Raw genomic sequence first — 23,757 nt, 5'->3', positions numbered from 1 at the left:
TTTGTCTTTTTTTTTTTTTTTTTTTTTAGATTTTATTTTTTTTAGACATACCCAGGATGGAACGAGAAACTCAAAACACCACCCCCCCACCCCCCATGGTTTCCTACTGCAGCTTCTCCGAGCGGAGATCCGCCATCGGTGTTAAAACAGAGAGCTGGAAAATCACGGTGTTCACAAGTACATGAATCACTCTGGGTCGCTGGCCCTGCTCAGCAGCTTCTGCAACACACAGACGGTGTCCTTGGCCTCCCCCTCCGCGCCTCTGCCAGTCTCTTGGCCGGTGCGTGCCCGCTGCCCGTGCAGCCCGGCTGCCTCCCTGCAAAGGAGATGCGCCCTGGTCCACTGCCCAGCAGGGCTGCCTTCAGTCTGGAAGCGAGGGACACGTTGTGAAGAAAGTGCAATTATTTTTCTCATTGTTTTGTTTTCTGACGATGGCTGCTTCCTCCTCCTCTGACCAGGGATTCATCAGCAAGCGGTAAGGGTGAATGTGAGCTCGACCGCCCGACCTCGGAGGGCTCCCGTCCGTGCCAGTGTTCAGTGATGTCTCCTGGTTTTGAACTGTCATGCCGGCAAGAGGACAAAGTCATCGTTCACGTCGACCATTGGCACATAGAAGGAGGGCACCTCATTCACGCAGAGGGATTTGTGCCCCGCAGGGTCCAGCTCCTGCACCTTCAGCTGCCACTCCATCCTTTGCACTGCGTTCAAAGCAGCAGCTTCGTGTTGCTGGCGCATGAGCAGGCACGTCTGGATCGGAGGGGAAAGAAAGAACAAGCAGAGAATCATCATTTTAGTGCCTATAATGTGTATCCTTGTTGGAATGAATGAAGGAATTCAGTCTTTAGCTAGGAATCATAAACGGTCTCAAACACAAAGTGAATGTGCAACCTGGTCTAGTGGAAGGTGTCCCTGCCCATGGCAGGGGGGTTGGAAATGAATGAACTTTAAGGTCCTTTCCAACCCAATCCTTTCTATGATTCTATGAGGGGTAAGCAGGAGAGGGCAGGAAAGGCCCCTGCTGCATGTTCCACTTGGCAAAGGCAGGGGACATGCAGCCATCATGGTGGGCAGAACAGCAAAGGATGCCACAGGCATCTTTTTAGGAAGGCAACCTGGACTTGGGATGTCTGCTGAGCCTAATTCCAGCAGAAGCAGGGGTGAACCCAAAAGGGCCTTCTGGGATGGCTTTTGAAGGGTCATAAGCACTCAAGAGCACTGACCCTGCTGGCAGCAGACACTCCCACTGACCCTAACAGTGGCCCTTTGCTGCCCAAGAGCAGCGTCCTGCTCCCTTCTTGTGAGCTGTCACCTCCCTCCATGTCACCATCTGGAAGCACAATCATCCCTGCTCCCTCCTGTGCTATCACAGCTTTGCAGAGCACTCTGCAAATCACTGCACAGACCCCTTTCACCCTGAAGTTCACTACAGGCTTTCAGCTTGCTGCAGCACACATTGCTGGTGCAGAGCAGGCCCTGACTGACCCTAACTGACCAAGAAGTTCCAGACCATACAGCATGAAGCAGAATCCCAGACAGACAGACAACCCTTAGCAGAACATGCCTCCCACCCCCTTTTGGAACCAGCAGAGGCAACTGTGCTCCCCAAGTAGCCACATAAGGCTCCCACCTCTCCACCACGCCATACATCCCACCACAGAAGCATTCCACCTGCTCTAGTGGAAGGTATCCCTGCCGTGGCAGGGAGGTTGGAACTGGATGAGCTTTAAGGCTGTTTCCAACCCAAACCAGTCTGGGATTCTATGACCCTGCATGGTCCAGTGCTATCCACACCACCTCAGGCCTCCTGCTCCCACCGGGGTTTTGGAAACCACAAAGGCAGCTCCCAAGCTATAGCAACAGCCAGGACCCCTCCTGGAGAACCCCCTCTGCCAGAGAACCCCTTCTGCCAGGAGGAAGAGGAGCAGGACCTGGTACCAGCCATGCACTGGTGCTCCCAAGCCTCTCACCTTCATTCGATCGTACTTGTCATCCACGTCTTGCAACCAGGAAATGAACTGTCGCGCATTGAAACGGTCTCTGACCGATTTGTTTTCATCTCCCTAAGCAAAAGACAGCACAAGGGAATTACGCAGGAGAATGTTCTTGGTGTTACTTTATGCAGCTACAGGTCTACCAGGCCATGTTCCAATTCCTCTTAGGGCATACACTCATCAGAAACAAGAAGGAGGGAGGGAGAATAGAGCACACTGCTCCCAGCTGCTCTGGCAGCCCTCTGCCAAGGCTTCAGCCTCAGGCAGTGATGCACACAGGCATGCATGCATGCACTCCCCATGTCTGCTTGCTTTGCAGAGAATCTGTCTGTGCCAGCCCATCAGCTCACATCTCTCTTGTCTGCTTCAACGCATGGCCACGACTGTAATGTCTTCACTGTAAAAGCACAGACACTTGGCTGGGAAATGCTGACGGATAAATCAAGGCTCTGGGATTAATACTCCAGGTCACTAATGAACTCCAGGATTCTATTCCTGCACAGGATCCCTCCTGCAATGCAGCAGTGTGCTTCCCTGAGCAGCCAGGCTGGCAGCAGCTGCAGGGCTGCAGAGGGTGCTGGCAGGATGGTGTGGGACCAACTGCAGCCACACGGCCACCAGCTGCAGAAACTGGACACGATTCCCCCTTCCCTGGCACAGAAGGAAGAAATAACCATTTCTTGTGGCCTGTGAGACAGAGCCTGGCTCTTTCAAAGCCCCTGTTCAGACACAAATCAATTTAATGGTTCTCTTCCCTTCCTTCAATAGGAAAGGATATCTTAGAGTGTAATAAAAGAAACCTTTTCAGGGTGTAGATGATCCTGATCAAGAAAAAGGGCAGACAGTCCTGAGACTCACTGATAAACACAGAGTCATTTCTGCTTATATCAGGACAACATGCTCCCTGTATCCCCACATTCTGGATATATTTCCTTCCCTGGCACACACATGGGGTATCCCAGAACATGTGATACCAGAAACTGAGTCGGAGTAGGCAACCTGCAGGGTCAGACAGGAGCTGCAGGGCTCTTGCAGCATGTTCTGCATCTGTGTGCCATGGTGGGAGGAAGGCACCCAAGCAGAGAGAGCATTAGGAACTCCTCCCTCCCTTCATCCAGAAAAGCACATCTCCCTCGGGGTCTGGCACAGCACCTTCACCATCAAGACAGGCACTGACCTGATTTTCTAGAGGCATGTTATAGACCTCGGAGTCCAGCAGCATGGTGCAGGCACTGAAGGGCACAGCCTGGTTGGCAATAGTCCTTGCTGCCCGACAATGAACTCTCAGGATCTCCTGCTCACAGGAAACGATGAGCTTCTCCTGAGGAAGAGCAAAGGAAGCAGTGAGCGTTGCAGCCTCAGTCTCCCCAGCAGAGCAAATCCAGGACCTCCTCCCGAGCAGGAGTTCCCCGGGAGTGCTCCCTTACCCGCTCTATGCTGTGCTGGAGACGCAGCTTTCCTCGCACTGCTTCCTGCTGCTTGAAGAGCTCCTTCAGAGGCTCGGCGAGCGATGGTGGCGGTGCGATCTGTGGGCACACAGCAGCAGGGGGTTAGAGCCAACACTGCTGCTGGGTGCCTTACCTGCACCCAGCACCCCCTGCCATGCGGCAGCACATTGGCCAAGGGAGCTGGTGCCACCCTGCAGGGTGATGTCCTGAGATCGCCACAGGAGAAACTCTGCTGGTGCCTCAGCAGGCAGGTGGCAAAGGACAATGTCCTGACTATGCCTAGACCACAGCAAGGGGGGAGACAACAGGGCAAGAGGCATCCAGCGCTGAGACACGAGCTCTGAGACACAGAACCAGAGCTTACACCACCCCACGTGATTCAAAGGCAGTCTGTAAACAGGCCTGAGTGTGTCTGATGAAGGGGATGACGCTGCTGGAGAAATACTGCCAGGAGCAGCCCAGACTGTGCACTGGTGGGAAGGGTGCCTGGGTCCTGATGTGTCCTGCACACTCCTGGGGAGCAAGGTGCTTCACAAGCACAGCCCAACTGCAGAACAGCGGAGTAGGGGGCTCTGGGTTAGACTAGGAAGGGACAAGCAGATTTGAACACAGGCTGCAACCACTGTGGTGCTGGGGCAGACAAAGCAAGTATTAACTCATGAAAACAATATGGACCACCCGCACAGAAATACCCGCAGACCAGGACATTCCAGCTGCCTGCAGCAGGCAATGAAGCCCGACTTAAGTTGGTCATGTTGACCTCCTCCTCCAGGCTGGATCCTGCGTTTACTTCCTTCAACACTGTTTATTGATGCACCTGTATTAGCAAGTCCATTCATGCAGCACAGCAGTGAAATTGAGATCCGATTGCCAAGGAGTGAGTGCTATTGGCAAGTCAAATATCAGAGCTTGGGAAAACAAAGGCAGGAGTTAAGAGCCATCTCTTTCCCACTAGTTCATGATCTAGGTTCATGATCTAATTATTATACTGCTTGGAAAAGCAGTTTTGCCTTCCAGCCTCAAATCCAGTGGATTCGTACAAACCTTTTCTAAAGCCTGAACACAGCCCAAGGTCTCCTCTGCAAAAACACAGCGTCTCAAGAGAATGCATTTATCACGCAGCCATCTACTTACCGAGGCTTTGATTTGTCATCATGGGCATGTTCTAAAAGTAGGCTAACACCATGGCTGGGCACTACTGGCACTGCAAGGGCGCTCACAGTGCGCAGGGGACAATCTGTCTTGTAGCAGCGAGGGGACAGTCCCTGGTGCTGTGGTTTAAAGAGAGAAGGTGACTCACCACTGGAATATGGAGCTTGCTTAGAGGCTTGCCATCCAACAGGTAGGAGCCCGTGTAGGTGACATACTCAGCGTAGCATTGTGGAGCTTGGGGAGTAATATAGCAGAGGATTTTCCGCTTCTCTTCAATCTTTTTCCTGATCTGGAGGTACTCAAAATAGGGGTTGGACCTATCGCTGTGGTAAGGTTCGATGTCATCCAGTTTTATAGCATCTACGATAGCTGCCAGTGTTTGCTGTATCATTTCCCTCGTCTGCTGGGTGGACGTGTTGATCTGCTGCTGTAGCTGCTGGTTGGAGCGCTGGAAGCGGCGCTTGCGCGGGTGCTGAGCCTGGGAATCATCGTCCTCTGTAACGCGGCTCTTGGCACGTGTGACAGGCGCAGAAACAGGAGGAAATTCCTTCTCAGCAGCAGCGGCGTTCTGCTTGTTTTGGTTGGCGAGCATCTGAGCCCGGTTCCTGGTAATCCGCTGAGGAATCTCTTCTATTTTCGGTGGTTTGGGAGCTTCTGCTACTGGTTTTTGCACTGGTTCGACGGTTTCTGTTTTAGCATTGCTCGGAGGTGCTTCTGCCTGCGAGGAGGGGGCTTGGCTCACAGTGCGTGCCGCAGCACCCTCCTGCGGGACACTGCTCTCCGTGGTGGCCGCGGGTTGGGGACAGCTCTGGGAGCTGCTCTCTGCCACCCCACCTGAAGATGACTTGTCTTCACGTGCAGCCTCCGCCTCTTTGCTCTCTGCCTTAGCAGATTCAGATGGGGTCTGCTTTGAAACCTGTGCTTCCGAGTTCTCCACTCCCTTTTCCTGGGCTACATTCTGCGCTTCTGAGGTGGCTTCTTTTGCAGCTACTTCTGGTTTCTGCTCCCCTGCTTTTGGCTCTGTCTCTGCAGGCACGACAGCAGTTGCCTGCCTGGCTGGAGCCTCCTCCGACTCACCGGATGCTACTGTGGATGCGCTTGCTTTGATGACCCCAGCACTTGCTTCTGAACCTGCTGCTGCACTTTCCTCTGCTACTTCTGCCTTGGTCGCCTCTGTCTCTGCATCCTTAGGTTGGAGCGGCAGTTCTGGTAGCGAGAAGGGGCCGAGGTCCAAGTCATCTGTACTGGTGAAGGGATCAGGCCACGTTACTGCCCCCTCTGTATTTGCAGGTGCAGCTTTATTATCCAAATATTTGTTTTCTTGTGCGCTACCAACTTCTGCCTGAGGTTCTGCTGGCACACGAGGGGGCTCTGGAGGTATCTCGGGTGCTGCTTCTGAAATAGGCTTGCAGTTATTGAAGAAGGTGTCTAACCTGGTAGGGGACATGTATGAAGCTTGCCCTTCAGCTTTCACTGTTTCTCCTGGAACTGCTTCCTCAGCATTCTGCTTGACTTCATCAAGCCTTGGTTCAGACACTGACAGAGGGTAAGATATGGGAGAAACGGGGTAGGAAGTATCTGAGGGAATGAAGGCTACCGGTGCAGGATGAATCGGCTCTAGGGAACAGAGTGGTGCTTTAGGGGACTCGGAGAACCTCTGGGGAGATTTCATCAGAAGCTCTGAGCCCATGGACCAGTTGACTGAGTGCTCTGCTGGGTTTCCCATGAGGCTGGGGGGAATGCCAGTGTCAGTGTTCCTGGACTGAGTGTTATCCCAGTCTACGTTGTTCTGTTCCGGCATACCTGAATTAAAATGGTTTTCTTCAATTGATGGTAAGTAAGTAGATTCTGGTGGCATAATGGAAGCTGTAGCTTGCTGCTCTTCGGTGGTATCCAAGGGCATGCCGAGGTCAGGGGGAAGAGCACTTTCTACTGAAGGAGCCAGCAATTCATCTCTGTGGGAAGGGGAGGATTTTGCTTGTAAACCAGAAAAGACACTTTCAGGCGACTGGGAAACTCCGCTGACAGCTCCTGGTGCGCAGTGCAGAACTTCTACTTTGGGTGATGAAACCCCATAATCTGGTGAGTAATACCCAGGAGATAAACACTGGAACTTCTCAGCAGGGACAGAAGGAAGGGGAACTTTCTCCTCCATTAAGTGTGGCACTGAGGAGTCGTAATTTGACGTTGCTGGAACACTTTGCTGTCTGAAAAATTTATCTCCAACACTGAATTCTTCTTCAGGTGCCCTTCTGATATCAACTGAGATGGAACGATAAAGGTTTGTGGAGGGTATGGTCCGAGACGGGGTCTGACCGGGGTTCTCAGGGAGCACACTGGAAACGTTGGCGTATCTGTCGAAGAAGGATGGAGAACAGGCGTTCATGGACATGGTGGATATGGGCAGTGAGTGCTGCGAGTCCGCACATTCAAACATCAGGTCTGTGTAGTCTTCGTTGCTGCATGAAGGAGTCCTAGGTGTCTGCATCACCTCCTCGTAGCTTGGGCAAGAGACGACAGATGCTGGGGTTGGGACTCCCGTCGGCCGGTTCTGATCAGGCCTGGGAGATGCTGGGAGGATCTCCTTCAGCTGAGGACCCGTTATCCAGTCCTTAGAGTCTGTCCCAACAGCAGGCTGGGCCTTGTTTTCTGGTGACAGCATAGGAGTCAGCGGACCCAGCTCTTTCAGCTTCTTGTCCTTGAGCTGAGTATCCAGAGTTAAAGGCTTCTTCGTTGCCAGATCCAGACTCCTCTTGCGTGCATCTTCTGAGGTTTTAAGTTTGTCCTTTAATTTGGGGTCTCCAGACCTGTGCCTCATTTTCTCCATTTGCTTCATTCTCTCTTTGTGCCTTTTGTGCCGCTCCTCGATTTCCAGGTCTTTCTGGCTCAGCATCCTTTCAAAGCTGGTCATCATCAAATCACCGTCTCCCAGAAGTTTCTCCCTTGGCCTGGCTTCTTTCTTGACGGTGTCTTTGGAAAGGGTTATTTTTTCATTCCCGTTGCTTATTTTTATTGACTCCGATTTGTCTTTCTCTTGGTTCTCCTTGAGCTTTTCCTTCAGTTTGGTCTCGCTGAATTTGAGGTTGTCCTCCTTTGATTTATCTTTAAAGGCGGTAACTTGAGGACTGTCCTTAAGTGTTGACTTTGGATCATCTTTGTGATGTTTGAAGAAACCATCTGCATGTTTGTCTCTATGTTTTTCCTTTTCCTCCTTCCATTTTTCCTTGTGTTTATCTCGCTTCTTCTTCTCTTTAGCTGTGCTGATGGTGCTGGAGCCGTAACTCTTGTCTTTTTCCGCCTTCTTTGACAGCTCTCTTTCAGAATCATTTTTATCTTTCTTTTCAGAAAATAAGTAATCAATGCTTTTCTCTGGTTCCTCATCAGCCTCTGTCTTCACATTGTAGGAAGTGCTAAAAGCCTCCCCATCCACAGAGAAATCTTTTTCATAATGAGTGGAATCCTTTCTGCTGCTGGAGTCCTTGAATTCTTCTGGTTTTTCCTTTTTCTCTGTCTTCTCCTTCTTTGCTTTTTCTTTCTCGTGACTTTTCTTTGACGAAGATGAGGAATGTCTGTGTCTCTCCTTCTCCTTCAGTTTGTCCTGCAAGCAGGTTAAAGGGAGAGAGTCCTTAAACTTTTCTTCAGTGGCATCGGTAAGAGAGAGGTTAGAAGACTCAAAGAGGCTGGTCAGTCCCGGATCTTGTCCTCTATCTGTGAAGCTGTCAGAGGAGATCTCACTGATTTTGTCATTGGAGTCATCTCTATAATCGTTCAGAGCCTCCTCCTCCAATTTCTCCAGCAGGCTCTTCTCTGACTCCCCTCCTTTCGAAGATTTCTTCTCTTTGGAGTGCTCTTTATCTGGCTTCTCCTTATGCTTGCTTTTCACCTTGTCATCATTGGCATGTTTCTTTTCAACCTTTTCTGGGAGCTTTTGCTTGGTTTTCTTCTCTTGAGTGGAATCTATGGACGTTCTGTCTTTCCTGTCCTTGTACTTTTCAGCAGAGTCTTTATCTTTCTTCTCTTTGTGTTTTTCAGAGGAACTCTTCTCCTTCTTCTCTTTTCCCCCTTCTGATGTCCCTTTGTCCTTTTTCTTCTCCTTGGAGTCCTTATCCTTCTGCTTCTCTCCTGAGTGCTGCCTGTCGGAGGAGTACTTGCGGTGCTTCTCAGGGTACAGCTCCTTCTCAGCAGCTGTGCCGTCCTCCTTCTCCTGCAGACTATCCATACGATGCATGTCACCCCCAGCAGAGTCGCCAACTTTGAACCCACTCAAGCTGTACTCCTCCCTCTCGTCTTCGCTTTCATCTGTGAAGATGTCTGCAATGCTGTACCAGCTTTTTTCCTTGCCCTTCTTCTCATCCTTTTTCTCGGAGAAGTCCTCTCGATCTGCGGAGAAGTTTTTATCTTTCTTGTCTTTAACCTGGTCAAAAGAACTCTTCCTTTCTTTGTCTTTGCTGTGTGGGTCTTTGTACTTCTCTTTAGTTTCTTTTTTCTCTTTGAAACTCTTGTCAAGTTCTTTGTCTTTCAGGACTTTCTCAGGAGCAACTTTTTCATTTTTCTCCTTGTCGCCTTCTTTGGATTTTTCCTTGTATTTTTCTGGCTTCGCCTTTTCTTTTTTTTCTTTATCAGGAACATCTTTCTTCTCCTTTTCCTTCCCAGAATGGTGTCTCTCCCAGCTCTCCAGAGTTTTACCACTGAATTCAGGGTCAGGCTTATCCTTGAAGAACGTTTCACAGCCATATTCTTTAAAGTCATCTCGATAGGGCTCCTCCTGCTTCGTTTTGGTGTCTTTTCTATCTTTAGAGCCATCAGAGGAATCTTTTCTGTCTTTGGTGGTTTCACCTGCATCTTTTTCTTTCCTCTCCTTGACACTCTCCGCAGAATCCTTCCTCTTCTTATCCTTTTCAGGCAAATAACTAGGAGGAACTTTGTGTCTGTCCGTTTGGTCCTTTTTCTTCTCGGAGCTTTTGTCCAAGTACTCCCTTTCTTTCTTCTTTAAGAAAGTGTCCTTTTCATTACGTTTCTCGTTGTATTCTTTCTTCTCTTTCGTTTTGTTTTCCTTTTTCTTGTCTTTAGTTTCCTCTTTTACAGGTTCTATGATTAGTTTTGCCACGGTGTCATTTTTAATCTCCCTGAAATCTGTTACTGGAGAATCCCAGCTATCTTCACCTTTGAAGTCGAAGGATGAGTCAGAAGACAAGTCTGAAAACCACCTCTCTTGCTGATCATCTGAAAGGCTGAACTTTGTGTCCTCACTTTCGGGAAACTGGGTTTTGTTATTAAACTCGTCGAACCCAGACTCATCCCTGTAAAGTTTGTCTTTTTTGCATTTTTCTTTCTCTTCCTTGAAAGCTTTTTCTTTCTCTAGTTTAGAAACCTTCTCTTCCTTCAGCTCATTCTTCTTTTCAGATTTTGACTGCTTGTCCTTTGATTTTTTCTTTCTCTCCTCCTTGTGTAGTCTTGGCTTCTCCTCCTTGGGAGACTTCTCCTTTACAGGTTTCTCTTTCTCTGATTTACTTAATCCTTCTCTGAAGGATTTGCTCATGTCTTTACTACCATCTTTGACTTTTCTTAATGATTTCTCCTCTTTCAAGGATTTTCCAGTCTCATCTTTAAACAACCACTCCTTCTCTTCGGCTTTACCTTTGGGGAGCTTTTCCTCCTTCTTACTGTGCTCTCGCTCATGCTTTAACACCTTTAGTTTGTTTTCGACTGGATTTTCTGTCTCTACTATCAAGCCTTTCTCAGGCTTTTGTTTAGAGTCCTCAAACTCAAAAGAAAATGTTTTGATTATTTTAATGTCTTGGCTGATGGGACATTGCCCCTTCTCCTTGTTTTTATGTTTGTGTTTTGTTTTATGCTTTTTAACAACCTTCCCCTCTTTGTCCAGCTTTGGAATTGCTCCATCCACATTGCTATGGAATGAATTCTTTTTCTCAGAAACAGTGTTGTGTGTGGTGTTTTTCTTTCTGTGCTCTGTTTTCTTCCTGACTGGCTTTAGTGACTCTAAGCTCGAGTCCTCGGACGAGTAGTCTGACTCGCTCGTCAGTCTCGTCCTGGTGGAGTCCGATAAGGAACTGACATCTGACCAAGCTGGGGAAGATATGGTTTTCCAATTGTCCGTCCTCCAGTGCTTGGAGTGCTGTTCTGTAAGATTAGCATTATGTTTCTGGGATGCTAAACTCCCATGAGAAGAGGTCGATGAGGCAGACAGAGAGTTAAACAAGGAGGATTCCTTTAGCACTAGCCTGGAGTCCTTTACACAGCTAGAGCTCTGAAGAGAGTCTCTATCATCCTCCTCACTCTCCACGTTTTCACTCTCTGATTCAGAGGAACAAAACTTGTCATTTTTTTTGCCAAACCGAACCTCTTTGTTTTTTGTCTCCTTCTTCCGCTTCTTTTTTACTTTGCTTTTCTCCTTCTGCGGCTTTGTGCTGGCGGGCTCTCGAATCTTGCTGCTGGGCAGTATCGAGTGGCTCGAAAGTCGCAGCTTCTCCCCTGTCCCCACAGCAACACTGGTCTCCTCCTCATCCGAGCTGTCCGACAGGATGCGGTGGGCAGCTTTCTTTGGTGTAATTGTGTTATTTTTAGTATAAGTTTTCACTTCCATTTTGGGTATGGAAATGAAACTGTTTGCTTTAGTCTCTTTTCTGTAATCCTTTTTCAGCAGATGTTTGTCATCAACAGGCGGGACCCGGTCCTGCTCATCATCCTCATCAAATTCATACTCATCTTTCACCGGGGTGATGGTTTTGGGGGGCTCCTGGGCCTTGGGCTTGTGCTTCAAACCCTTCTCAAACTCTGAGTCTGTGTTATTGCCATCAACAGAGCTGGAGGGAGCGAAGGAAGGGGCATCCTCCTCTTCTGAGGTCTCTGCAGACAGAGAAGAACAATGTGTTAAGGGCTGTGAGGGGCTTTGGGGAGGTAACATCATCAGTTTGCTGCAGATGTGACCCCTGTGAACACCCCTGCCACCCTTCTGCCTTACCCAGCCTTTGCTAAGTTTGCAGCTGATAGCTCAAAATGTTGGGTTGGGAGATCTTTTAGAAAGGAACAGCTATCCAGTCTCAAACCTGCACAGGGTGTTCCTCAACATCCTGGGTGGATCAAGAGAAGAACCTGTTAACAGGGTTATGACTGCACAAACCATAGGTCAAGACTTCCCATGAGATTGGAAACTTTAATTAGCATGGATTAAAACCTGCAGCATTCCCCACCCAGCACAGCCATAATGGTGGCACTCACGCAACAGGCTGTAGCAGGGAGCTCTGCTGAGGGATAGCCCGGGACCACTGGTACGGAGCACTGTGCCCTCCAAAAGGGGAGGGATGGGGACACACGATGAGCATGCAAACCTCCTCCTCTCTACACACAAGCTGGACTGTGGTCAACTGCTAAGGTGAGCAGCTTGAGAGAGGATGCCTTCAACACCTGAGCGGGGCGAAGCTCAGCGTCCAGGAGCCTCAACTCAGAGCGGCAAGAGCCTCAAGTCCTCAGCTGATGCACGCAGGGACTCACAGGGGGTGGCGACAGGAGGGACAGCAGCCCTGACTGGGTAAAAAAACACCCCAGGGAGTGGGAACGATCAGGAGTGTGGGGCGACAGCTCATGCGGGCAGGCGAGCAGGATGGTGAGCACCCATCGTGTGAGCAGGGCCCGCTCTGGGAGCTCCGCTCTGGCTGCCCCGGCAGTGGCCAGCGTAGGCACCCAGACAGAGCCGGTGAGAGGGGAGGCTGCAGGGCAGAGCTCGGAGGGTAGAGGGTGCCTGCACTGCTCTGGGGAGGGAACGGTGCACGATGGGCAGGGCTGCACCCGCTGCTCCCCGGTGCAGGTCCTCCTGCGGGGGCTGAGCTGCGGGGCGCTGTCAATAGGCTGCAAGATGCCAGGGAAGCTGAGAGGAAGCAGGGCTGCTTGCTCCAGGCCCAAACTGTGCAGGGGCCTCAAGCATCCATCGCACCTTATGCAGGAAAGAAGGAAGCCGTTAACCCAGGAAGATGGGAAATGGTAACATAAAAAAACAACAAAAAAAGGAGGAAAAGGACAATTAAAAGCAAGGGGCTTCCTCCTAAATTCGTTGTCCCCACCCAGAACCGCTCCACAGTTCTGCAGGGGGCTAATGAGGAAACACACTTGCACCATGAACAACCGGCTGATGCACTGCTAGAGAAGATCACTACTGGTGCTGCCAGGAAAAAGCAGTGGGTCGTAGTGGTAGGGGACTCTACTTCGAAAGGCACAGAGCACCCATCTGTCAGCCTGACCCGGTCTCAAGGGAGGTGTGTTGCCTACCAGCGGCTTGCATCAGGGATGTTGGAGAGAGGCTGCCTCCTCTAGTAAGTCCCACTGATTATTACCCACTTCTAGTGATCCATGTGGGTGCTAGTGATAGAGATAGTAGTAGCCTGGTGAACATTAAGAAGGACTACAGAGCCCTGGGAGAGGTGGTTAGGGGCTCTGGAGCTCAGACAGTCTTTTCATCCATTCTCCAGGATAAAGGGGAGGACCTTAAAAAGGCTGGGAGGATCGGGCAGGTTAATAAATGGTTAGAACGGTGTTGCCATAGTCAAGGGTTTGGGTATTAGAACATGGGACTGGAGTTGGGAGGCCAGGTCTGCTGAGGGCTGGTGGAGCTGGTCTGATGAAGAAGAAGAGGAAGAGTGGTTTTGGTAGGAGGCTTGCCAGGCTGGTCAAGGATGCTTTAGATGTGTTGGGGGAGGGGGGCATCATTCCATCCCAGCACTCCCAGTCAGTTGCCAGCACCTATAATAAATGCTCGGGGCAATGTAGAGATATTCCAGCCACTCCAGCCAACCAGCCAGCTTCATCTGGAGCTCGGCTCAGGTGCCTCTGTACAAACGCCCGTAGCATGGGGAACAAATGAGGAATTAGAGATGTGTGCACATCTACGGGGGTATGATATAATGGGCATCACAGAAACATGGTGGGATGGCTCCTGCGACTGGAGTGTTGGAATGGAAGGTTACAGGCTCTTTAGAAAAGACAGGCCTGGCAGGCAGGGAGGGGGAGTTGCCCTTTATGTTAGGGATAGGCTGGAGAGTATGGAACTCTGTCTGGGCGCAGGTGAGCAGTTTACAGAGAGTTTGTGGGTCAGGGTTAAAGGGAAAACAGCTGTGTGAGACATAACTGTGGGGATCTGTTACAGACCGCCTGAACAAGGAGAACCTGCAGATGAAGCACTCCATAGACAGACAGGAATAGCCTCACGCTCGCAGGCCCTTGTTCTCAAGGGGGACTTCAACCACCCTGACATCTGTTGGAACGGCGGTATGGCCCGGCACAAGCAGTCCAGGAGGTTCCTCGATTGTGGAAGTTGTGTGAAGACAACTTCCTTCTGCAAGTAATAGAGGAGTCAACAAGGAGAGGTGCCATGCTTGACTTTGTGCTCACCAGCAGGGTAGGGCTTGTTGAGAATGTGGTACTGCAGGGCAGCCTTGGATGCAGTGATCATGAGATGGTTGAGTTCAAGATCCTCGGGACAGTGAGAAGAGCGTGCAGCAAGCTCACTGCCCTGGGCTTCAAGAGAGCAGACTCTGGCCTCTTCAGGAGCCTGCTTAGTAAGGTTCCATGGGATATAGCCCTGGAGGGCAGGGGAGGGGCAAGACTGTTGGTTGATATTCAAGGATCACCTGCTCCAAGCTCAGGAGTGCTGCATCCCAACTAGAAGGAAGTGCAGCAGGAGGGCCAGGAGACCTTCTTGGATGGATAAGGAGCTGCTGAGGAAACTTAGAGGGAAAGAAGAGGCTTATAAAAGGTGGAAGCAAGGACAGGAGGCCTGGGAAGAATACAGGGATGTTGTCTGGGAAGCTAGGGACCAGGTTAGGAAAGCTAAGGCCCAGTTAGAATTAAACTTGGCTAGGGATGTGAAAGACAACAGGAAGGGATTCTATAGTTACATTGCAAATAAAGACAGACTAGGGACAACGCAGGCCCCCTGAGGAAGCTCTCGGGAGAACTGGCTACACAGGATTTGGAGATGGCTGAGGTTCTGAATGACTTCTTTGCCTCAGTCTTCACTGGCAAAGGCTCCGACTGCACCACCCAAGTCTTGGAAGGCAGACGCAGAGACTGTGAGAATGAAGACGGTGGGTCCACTGTAGGAGAGGATATGGTTCTAGATCATCTTAAGAACCTGAACGTGCACAAGTCCATGGGACCTGATGGAATCCATCCATGAGTCCTGAAGGAGCTGGCGAATGGAGCTGCTAACCCACTGGCCATCATATTTGAAAAATCATGGCAGTCAGGCGAAGTTCCCGACGACTGGAAAAAGGGAAATATAACCCCCATTTTCAAGAAGGGGACAATGGATGACCCAGGGAATTACAGACCAGTCAGTCTCACCTCTGTGCCTGGTAAAATCTTGGAGCACATTCTCCTGGAAGGCATGCTAAGGCACATGAAAAACAAGGTGCTTGGTGACAGCCAGCATGGCTTCACTAAGGGCAAATCCTGCCTGACCAAGTTGGTGGCCTTCTATGATGGGGCTACAGAACTGATGGACAAGGGTAAAGCAGTTGATGTCATCTACCTGGACTTGTGCAAAGTGTCTGACACTGTCCCACACAGCATCCTCGTCTCTAAACTGGAGAGACATCAATTTGATGGATGGACCACTCGGTGGATAAAGAACTGACTGGATGGCCACACACAAAGAGTTGTGGTCAATGGCTCAATGTCCGGCTGGAGACCAGTAACGAGTGGTGTCCCTCAGGGATCGGTGTTGGGACTGGTCTTGTTTAACATCTTCGTCGCTGACACGGACAGTGGGATTGAGTGCGCCCTCAGCAAGTTTGCCGATGACACCAAGCTGTGTGGTCCGGTTGATACGCTGGAGGGAAGGGATGCCATCGAGGGACCTTGACACGCTTGTGAGGTGGGCTGATGCCAACCTTATGAAGTTCAACCATGCCAAGTGCAAGGTCCTACACCTGGGTCGGAGCAATCCCAGGCACAGCCACAGGTCGGGCAGAGAAGAGATTCAGAGCAGCCCTGCAGAGAAGGACTTGGGGGTGCTGGTCAATGAGAAAATGAACATGAGCCGGCTTCAGTGTGCGCTTGCAGCCCAGAAACCAACCGTATCCTGGGCTGCACCCAAAGGAGCGTGACCAACAGGGCGAAGGAGGTGATCCTGCCCCTCTACTCTGCTCCTGTGAGGCCTCACCTGGAGCATTGTGTGCAGTTCTGGTGTCCTCAACATAAAAAGGACATGGAACTGTTGGAACAAGTCCAGAGGAGGCCACGAGGATGATCAGGGGACTGGAGCACCTCCCGCATGAAGACAGGCTGAGAAAGTGGGGGCTGTTCATCCTGGAGAAGAGAAGGCTGCGTGGAGACCTCAGAGCAGCCTTCCAGTATCTGAAGGGGGGCTGTAGGGATGCTGGAGAGGGACTCTTCACTAGGGACGGCAGTGACAGGACAAGGGGTAACGGGTTAAAACTTAAACAGGGGAAGTTTAGATTGGATCTAAGGAGGAAGTTCTTTACTGTGAGGGTGTTGAGGCACTGGAATGGGTTGCACACGGAAGCTGTGAATGCTCCATCCCTGGCGGTGTTCAAGTCCAGGTTGGACAGAGCTTTGGGTGACATGGTTTAGTGTGCGGTGTCCCTGCCAGTGGCAGGGGGGTTGGGACTGTATGATCTTAAGGTCCTTTCCAGCCCTAACTGTTCTATGATTCTATGACTAGTTCCCATATTGTAAAGGTAAGACATCCATTTACCTGCAATTGGCTTCCAATCCTACATCTCGATTGCACCAGGCAAGTCATCTCAACGTAGGCTTCCAGGGCAAACAGCTAGAGCTCCCGGAGCTAAAGCGGGTGGTTATGTTGTCTGAATTTGGGTTACAGCTACAGATGGACTCCTGACCGTGGCAGCAGCGTGCAGGTATTCTGACATGAGTCTAACTTCACTGTCCTCTTAACGTCTCTGTATTAACAGACAGCTGCAGGCCACAACCATCACTCCTATGTTCACATAAAAGTCAATCTCACCTGTCGAGCTCTCTTCGCTAGAGGGGTATGTGGTCTTTCCCAAGAGCAGATTCACCATGGTGGGAGAATTGGCTACTTTTAAAGGTGTCTCGCCCTTCCTGTTGCTTTGATGAGGATTCCCTCCATAATGTAGCAACAATTTCACCACCTGAAAACAGAAATTGAGACTTGAAGTCACTCATGACATTTTGATTCCAGGCTTTTCATACAAATTTCATACAGAACTAAAAGGGGGATGTCCTCAAGCAGTCTGTTCTCAGGACATGCCTTAAGGTACAAATAGTCTTCAATAACACAGGAGACAAAAAACAGCAACATGAACCAACTTGAGCAGGAAAGAAGGGAAAAGAACAAGACATTTTATCCCCTGCAATAGAGGAACAGCAAAAGTAAAACACAGAAGTTAATAAAAGTAAAACAAAAAAACAGCACCAGGGCAGGGAAATTCCTGCCCACTACTATCAGCAGCAAATGATAATAACATCACAGAATCCTAGAACGGTTTAGGTCGGAAGGGAGCTTAGAGATCACCTAGTTCCAACTCCCCTGCCACAGACAAGGACATCTCCCACTAGACCAGGTTGTTCAAAAAACCGTCCAACTGGCCTTGAACACTTAAACAGAGTCTCTGGTTTTGCACAGCTGGCTGCTTAAGGCATGAGTTAGAAAAAAAGTTATTAAAAACAGAGCTATGGAGTCCAGCAAAAACCAACCTTGAAGTGCCCGTTGTTGGCTGCATCGTGCAGGGGGGTGTCATCATCCAACCCCTTTGTGTTAACTTCAGCGCCCGCAGCAAGCAACTGCTTTGCAACATCATAGTAACCCCGGTTGCAAGCCTCGTGCAATGCTGTCCAGCCTGCAAGCAAAGGGACACTCAGAACATGGACATTACCTTCAGGGAGAAAGTTAGGGATAGTGAAAATCTCACACTGTGGGTATGAATGTGTCAAGGAGTCTGTTCCTCTGATGGCCAACGTGATGGGCTTGTTTGCCTGGCTCCCCATGGCATAGCAGGAAGAAACCTGCAGCTCTGCCTTTGTTACTCCAACCAGGTGGTAGCTGAATCAATCCTGCTTTTCCCTCTGGTCATGCAATGTGCTACACACATCTAGATAGCTAGACCATCTATCAGAACGGACACAGCCCTGGGAAATTAAAAGGCAAAGTTTTATGTAGGAAATAAGAAGACTTGCTGACGCTGGGTGAAAGCCATCACCAAGGCCTCAAATCCTTTCCCCTTCAAGCTCCTCCATAAGGGCAAAACACTGCTGCCCATATCAGGATGAGCCCTGAGCTACAGACATGGCTCCCCCACACAGACCTCACAAATATTTTCTGTGTACTCCCCAAAGCAAGCAGCTATTGCAGCTGCAAAACAGGCCCCTGACTTGGTGAGAAACCAAACAGCATTCCTCCACAGTAACAGTGGCTCAGGTTCTCAAACAAACCTCCGAGAAACACAGAATGAAGTATTTTATCACGTTCAAACAGACTATTTTTAAGCAGAAATTGTTTTGCGGTTTCCCAGCAAATGTGCTTGGCTCCTTCGGTATTTTGCTGATAGCATCGTGGGAGCTCGTTCCGTTAACTTCACTTGGAGCATTAAGAAGGAGCACCTGTGACCAGAATTAATCACAACTGATACTTCAGCCTAGCACTGGTATTAATCATACAGGCAGAGGAACATGCAGATCTATTCATAGCTCCAAAATCGTGCAAAGAGAACAGCAAAGAGCAAAGTGAAGCTCTGGGATGTGCTGGAAGAAGGGCTAATTCAGCCCCATCACTGGCACAGGTGTGCACCAACAGCACTGCTCGCCACCTCACGGCTCAGGCCATCTCTCATCACAGGACTCGGGGCTGTTCCCATTCCAGACTCCCTGGCCCATTCCCACCACCAGAAGCAGGAGCTTGCTGGCCCTCTGAAGAGGACAAGGAGATGGTGAGGCTCCTCAGTTGAGCGTCAGGAGGGTCAATGTCTCCTCTCACTCAGACACTGCGCTGGTGCAGCTGGGAGCCTGACCCCAATGTTTAGTACTTAAAAACAACCCCAAAAAGCTGTAGGCATCAACCAGTCAACCCTGGAGCAATGACTTTACAAACCCACTCTTGTCAGTGTTTTTGTGCACATGATTTCTTATATTTTAAGTAAAAAAAGAGCTAAACCGGCCCACTTCCCTTTGTGAATTCCCCTCAAGACTTCCAAGAATACACCCTCTTGGAAGGACACAAGAAAATGGAGAAGAGGGTCCTTGTTCACATAAGAGTGTGTAGCTGCAGCAGCCCCAGGGATGGCTACGGATCTAGCCCAGCCCAACATCACTGCCCTGAGTAGGACCATGTTCAGAGCAATAGCACAGCCTGGGAATTCAGCTCCCAAACTCCAACAAGGTAGCTGGTGCTTTTCAGGGATTTATTATTTTGACAGACTTGACGTAGGGTTTTGTCGTTTTGTTTTTAGAGGATTCCAAGATTTTTTTCCTCCCCAAAGGACAAACAATTTTTGGTTAAGCCCTTATTTACAAGTCACAAACCCATGTTATAAAGAAACTGCTTTCTCTAATGGGAGCCATTCTTACAGGTAGAACATTCAACCAGGTTGGGAAAAGGTTCAGCTGCCAGTGCTGAAAGGTTCCCCACAGTGCTGCCAGCAGGCTGGTTACCTGCGAAGTCTTTCACATTGACATCTGCACCCTCGATTATGAGCTCCTTGATGCGCCGGGCATCTCCTCGGATGGCAGCTCGATGCAGCCGAGTCTCTCCTCGCTCGTTTCTCTTATTTACTTTATCTTTGGTTTTGGAGGCAGAGTTAGGAGTTCCCTTCTGACAAACTGTAGACTGAGAGGGATGCTTTGGTGTTGTGTCAACTGCATGGAGAAAAGAAACAAGAGTAAAGAACTACTATTCAAAGGAAGCCTAAAAATCCCTTAGAGGGAGCTCTTGCAACGCGTTTCACCTTGCCTCTCCCTAAAACGCTCACCATAAGGCACGAGAGGCAACTGCACCTCTGAAGTCGCTGTGAAGACAGAGGAAAGCCTGTGTATGCATAATGCAGATATTAATTGCAGGCTGCCAAAGCCCACTGGAGAGAACTGCAGTCCTTGCAAAGACTGTAGGCAATCCCAGGATTTGGAAGCAGATAATGCAGCTCCTTACCCTAAAACCTCATTTCCTAAGGGAAGCTGCCTTTAACAAGTGAGGTCTGACAGCTTTGGGAGGAGACTGCACATTTCCTGAGAGAACATCTGAATGCTCTGAAGACTACGCAGCTTTTCTGCCCCCTCTTTTCCTCACCCCAAATAACAGCAACACAAGCAGCTAGATCCGTGTTAAGAAGAAACAAAATACGTGGCTAGAGCTGCAACATCTGTGTGTAGGGTGCAGATGTGCTCATACAGAGAGCACAGTGCCTCTAAAAACCCTGGGGGGTCATGTATGCAGCAGATAAAAATGACTAAAATACAAAATCCATGGTAAACACGTTCCAGCTGCTCCACATCTCACGTTACAGTTGCAGTGGTTACACATCTTATCCCTCTCTGCAGGAAGAAACCTTAAAAAACCCACAGAGGAAGATATTCACAATGTTCCTTTACTGAGTTAGCCCCAGAGCCATTGGAAAACGTGAAGCTCTAACACGAAGGAGCTCCTGTGGAACCGAAGCTGCAGTTAAGCAGCCAGGGCAGGCTCAGTGGTGGCTTGGATTTGGCCCACAGGACGTCTGCTACTGCCTTATGCTCAAGAAGGAAGGGCAGCAGCAGCCACATGTGAGCCTATCTATGGCAGTGCCTGCAGTGGGAGTAGGTGTCCTGCTGCCCTGCTCCTGCATCACACCTTGTGCACTATGAGCAGGGAGACCTCATGGAGCATCCTCAGGGATGAGCTGCCAGGGGGGTGCAGCTCACCCCTGCTGCCTTCAAGGAGCTCCCTTAACCACACTGAGCAAACCCACCCTCTGGACCTTACCTGGGCTGTTTGCAGACTCTTCTGCTGTCATCTGCATAAGGAGAGCAACTTGCTGGCGCTCGGACAGTGGATATCCTGCCCGGATCCCCGAAAGGCCCATTCCGAAGAGCAAGCCAGGTTTTCTGGTGGCAGGTTCCTTTTTAATTCTCTTCCGTTCAGGACCCTGCTTTTCTGTGGAGACACAGAAACACAAGCTGTGAATGCTGCTGGAACTCAAAGCCATGTTTGCTTCTGAGCGGTGCTAACAGCTCTTCAATCCATTTCTGTAACTCACAAATAGAAAAGCCTGTGGAGAAGGATGCATCCCTGCAGTGGGAGCACCAGCACCCAGGGCAGCTGGGACACACACTGATCCTGCTGCCCACCAGCTCTTCTGACAGCATCTCCCAGTATAGGCTTCTACCAGTTCTCCCCCCACCATCAAAGAACAGCACAAGAGGGAGGAAGCAGGTCCTTTGTGGTCTGTACCTCCCATCTTGCTTCTAGGAGCCTCCATTTCATGCCATGGTGCTTTGAGGAGCGTACGCAGCCTTACACCACCACAGCACGGACTGAACTGGAGGCATCTAAAAGCATTAACAAAAAGTGCTAACAAGACACAGGCTGACAGCTTGGAAACGTTACCATCTCATCCCCTCATTATCATCAAAAGGGTGCACTGCCCCTGGGAGTACCAGGCTGGTCCTCTCCTCCCTAGTGCAGAGCACACACCTGCAGGTCAGGCAGATGACTTCTTAGCCATATATATTCCTGCATCCCTCTTAAGAAAATCCCGAACAGGAGGGCAGGAAGAAACTCCTGTGCCTGGCTTGTCATCCCCCAAATCCCAGCCTGACCCTCAGTCTCCTAAATCACACAGCTACAAAGGCAGCTCCCACCGATGGGCTGAGCGTGGCCTCCTCTGAAGTTGGAATTTGCTGTTGGAATGCCATATGCACAGCAATGAGACAAACCCCAGCTTCACCCTGCACCTCCAGCCTTGCTCTCAGGGAGCCACGCAGCAGCAGCCTGCTGCAAGCTGGTGAGAAGTGGACCCTGCACTGTGCAACTTGCTGCGTTCCTCCCCGTGCCCAGCTCAGGCATCCAACCTCTGTGAGAAGCCTGATACTAATACAGCCTTGTCTTAAGTATTTTCCAGTCTTCTTTTCTCAAGTATTGATCCTTTTCCCATTCAAGGAGAGTCAGCAGCTCTTCCTCTGTGCTTCTGGTTTGTTTGCTTGCTTTGTTGATGCTGTCTGGTGAAAGCACAAGTTCTGCTGCATCCTCCTCTTCAGTGGGTCCACAGAGCCACAGCCATGCCAGAGCCACAGAATCATCACCCTCACAGGGAAGAGCTTCTGCCTAAGAGCTCATCTCAGTCTCCCCGCTGGCAAGTTAAAGCCGTTCCCCTTGTCCTGCCCCTAAAGGCCCTTGTCCAAAGCCCCTCTCCAGGCTTCCTGTGAGTCCTGCTGAAGGGATGCAGTCAGCAAACAAAGTTTCAAGGTGCCACTTCAAGAAAGAAAAATGAAGTTTTCTTTCAAGAAGCCAGCCAAGCAAGAGACAGAATTATCTGCAGAGCAGCACGGCAATTCCTTGTCAGCAGCCAAGCTGCATCCCTCCTACTAGGCAACTGTCCTAAACCCACAAAGAAGCATAAGGAAGATACGGTGCATGCAAGTGGAAAATCCAAACTTTGATCACGTCTATTTCTGAGCACTGATACAGTTTGTTTAGAGCCAGCTGACTGCAGGGCTGGTACCAACATTCTGAGCAGACACAGCTACAGACGTTATCAAACCCAGGTGAGTGGCAGCTTGTCCTCACATCACACACTCAAACACCAGCTTGAGTCAAGGCTGGCTTGATGCTGCTCAAGAAACCTGAGCAGTAGAACACCTCACTGCATCCTTGATGTAATGAAGACTGCAGAGACAAGCTGTTCAACCCTGCTAAACAGGGATATAAACAGGGACTCTGTTCTCCAACTGACCACCCGTGCTTTTCAACAGAACAAATCCTGCCTGTGACTTTGAAGCACGAAGTAAACACCTTTTTAATGAAAAGGAGTTTTGCACAGCCACCAGCCCCCAGCTCACAGAGTCCCAGACTGGTTTGTGTTGGAAGGGACCTTAAAGCTCTTCCAGCTCCAACCCCTGCCACGGGCAGGGGCCCCTTCCACTGGAGCAGCTTGCTCCAAGCCCCTGTGTCCAACCTGGCCTTGAGCACTGCCAGGGATGGGGCAGCCACAGCTTCTCTGGGCACCCTGTGCCAGCGCCTCAGCACCCTCACAGGGAAGGAATCTTTACTGTCCGCCCCAGCAGGGATGGGCACTCGCCAGGATGCTGCCAGGAGACAGGCACTGAGAGGTTATTATCACAGCAAGCCTGTAAGTACCTGCTCTCCTCAAAGAGGAACACTGTGACCTGGAGCACTTTCACATGGGCTGATTACACTGCTGATATGGTACACTGAGTCCTCCAGCGAGGCAGGATAGGCATAGGATCTCTTCTACTCAAATGTTAGACTCTAAACACTCTGATTATTTTAAGGTATTCTGAAAACCCTAGAAAGCATTAGAGGAATAATACACGTAGGTCTGTGAACAAGTAAATGTCTGATAATGCCCCTCAAGAAACTGGGCTTTGACTGCCAGCAGCCAGGGAGAGGAAACCCCACCATGTAACCACCCAGCACCCTGAAACTGGTAGTCAAATGTATGGGGGAGATGTAGAACTCCAAGAGGATATGCAGTGGAACACACAGATGCAAGCTTTATGGATTAGCTGCATCCAGTCTCTTCCCTACCACGAGCCCTGTGCCAAGGCAGGGTCTGGCAGCCTGCACCCTACAGCCCAGCCCTGCTTATCCGGTCGTATTTGTTGTTTTGAGAAATCCATTGCGGTCTCTGGCACATGGCCACCAGCAGGACAGAGCCTGCTTTGCCTCCACACAAAGTCCAGCAGGTCAGGAGAAACTGTGATGGATGGGTTTGAACTCACTCAGTGGACTTTGCACCAAAGCACAGGTTTCCTCATTCAAACTGCCAGTGGAGTAAAAGTCTCTGGCATTCGAGAGCAGCAATGTGTGGGGTCATCTCCACTGCTCCAGCTCAACTCATGCCACTTGCATCTCCTGCACACCCCTGGCCATCATTTAGCAAGCAGATCCAAAACTCTTGCACCAAAGTGCCACCCTCTGCTGCTCTCCCTCTGCAAAG

At 50.2% G+C, this 23,757-nt stretch overlaps 1 protein-coding gene across 3 annotated transcripts in view; it reads right to left on the bottom strand.

Moving 5' to 3' along the window:
- The window catches only part of ANKRD11 (ankyrin repeat domain containing 11), a 152,705-nt gene continuing 128,948 nt past the window's right edge, over positions 1 to 23,757 (bottom strand). For all 3 annotated transcript variants that reach the window (XM_065661054.1, XM_065661052.1, XM_065661053.1), the window contains 9 exons: positions 20,562 to 20,732; positions 19,259 to 19,462; positions 17,309 to 17,451; positions 16,596 to 16,743; positions 4,740 to 11,458; positions 3,419 to 3,517; positions 3,169 to 3,312; positions 1,968 to 2,060; positions 1 to 747 (listed from right to left, as the gene is read on the bottom strand). In XM_065661054.1, the coding sequence (XP_065517126.1) occupies positions 562 to 747; positions 1,968 to 2,060; positions 3,169 to 3,312; positions 3,419 to 3,517; positions 4,740 to 11,458; positions 16,596 to 16,743; positions 17,309 to 17,451; positions 19,259 to 19,462; positions 20,562 to 20,732 (7,907 nt within the window). In that variant the 3' untranslated portion in view covers positions 1 to 561. The remainder of the gene's footprint in view (positions 748 to 1,967; positions 2,061 to 3,168; positions 3,313 to 3,418; positions 3,518 to 4,739; positions 11,459 to 16,595; positions 16,744 to 17,308; positions 17,452 to 19,258; positions 19,463 to 20,561; positions 20,733 to 23,757) is intronic.

This window comes from Lathamus discolor, chromosome Z (assembly GCF_037157495.1).
Source record: "Lathamus discolor isolate bLatDis1 chromosome Z, bLatDis1.hap1, whole genome shotgun sequence".
NCBI classification, from domain to species: Eukaryota; Metazoa; Chordata; class Aves; order Psittaciformes; family Psittacidae; genus Lathamus; species Lathamus discolor.
This window is presented reverse-complemented; position numbering and strand designations above follow the sequence as displayed.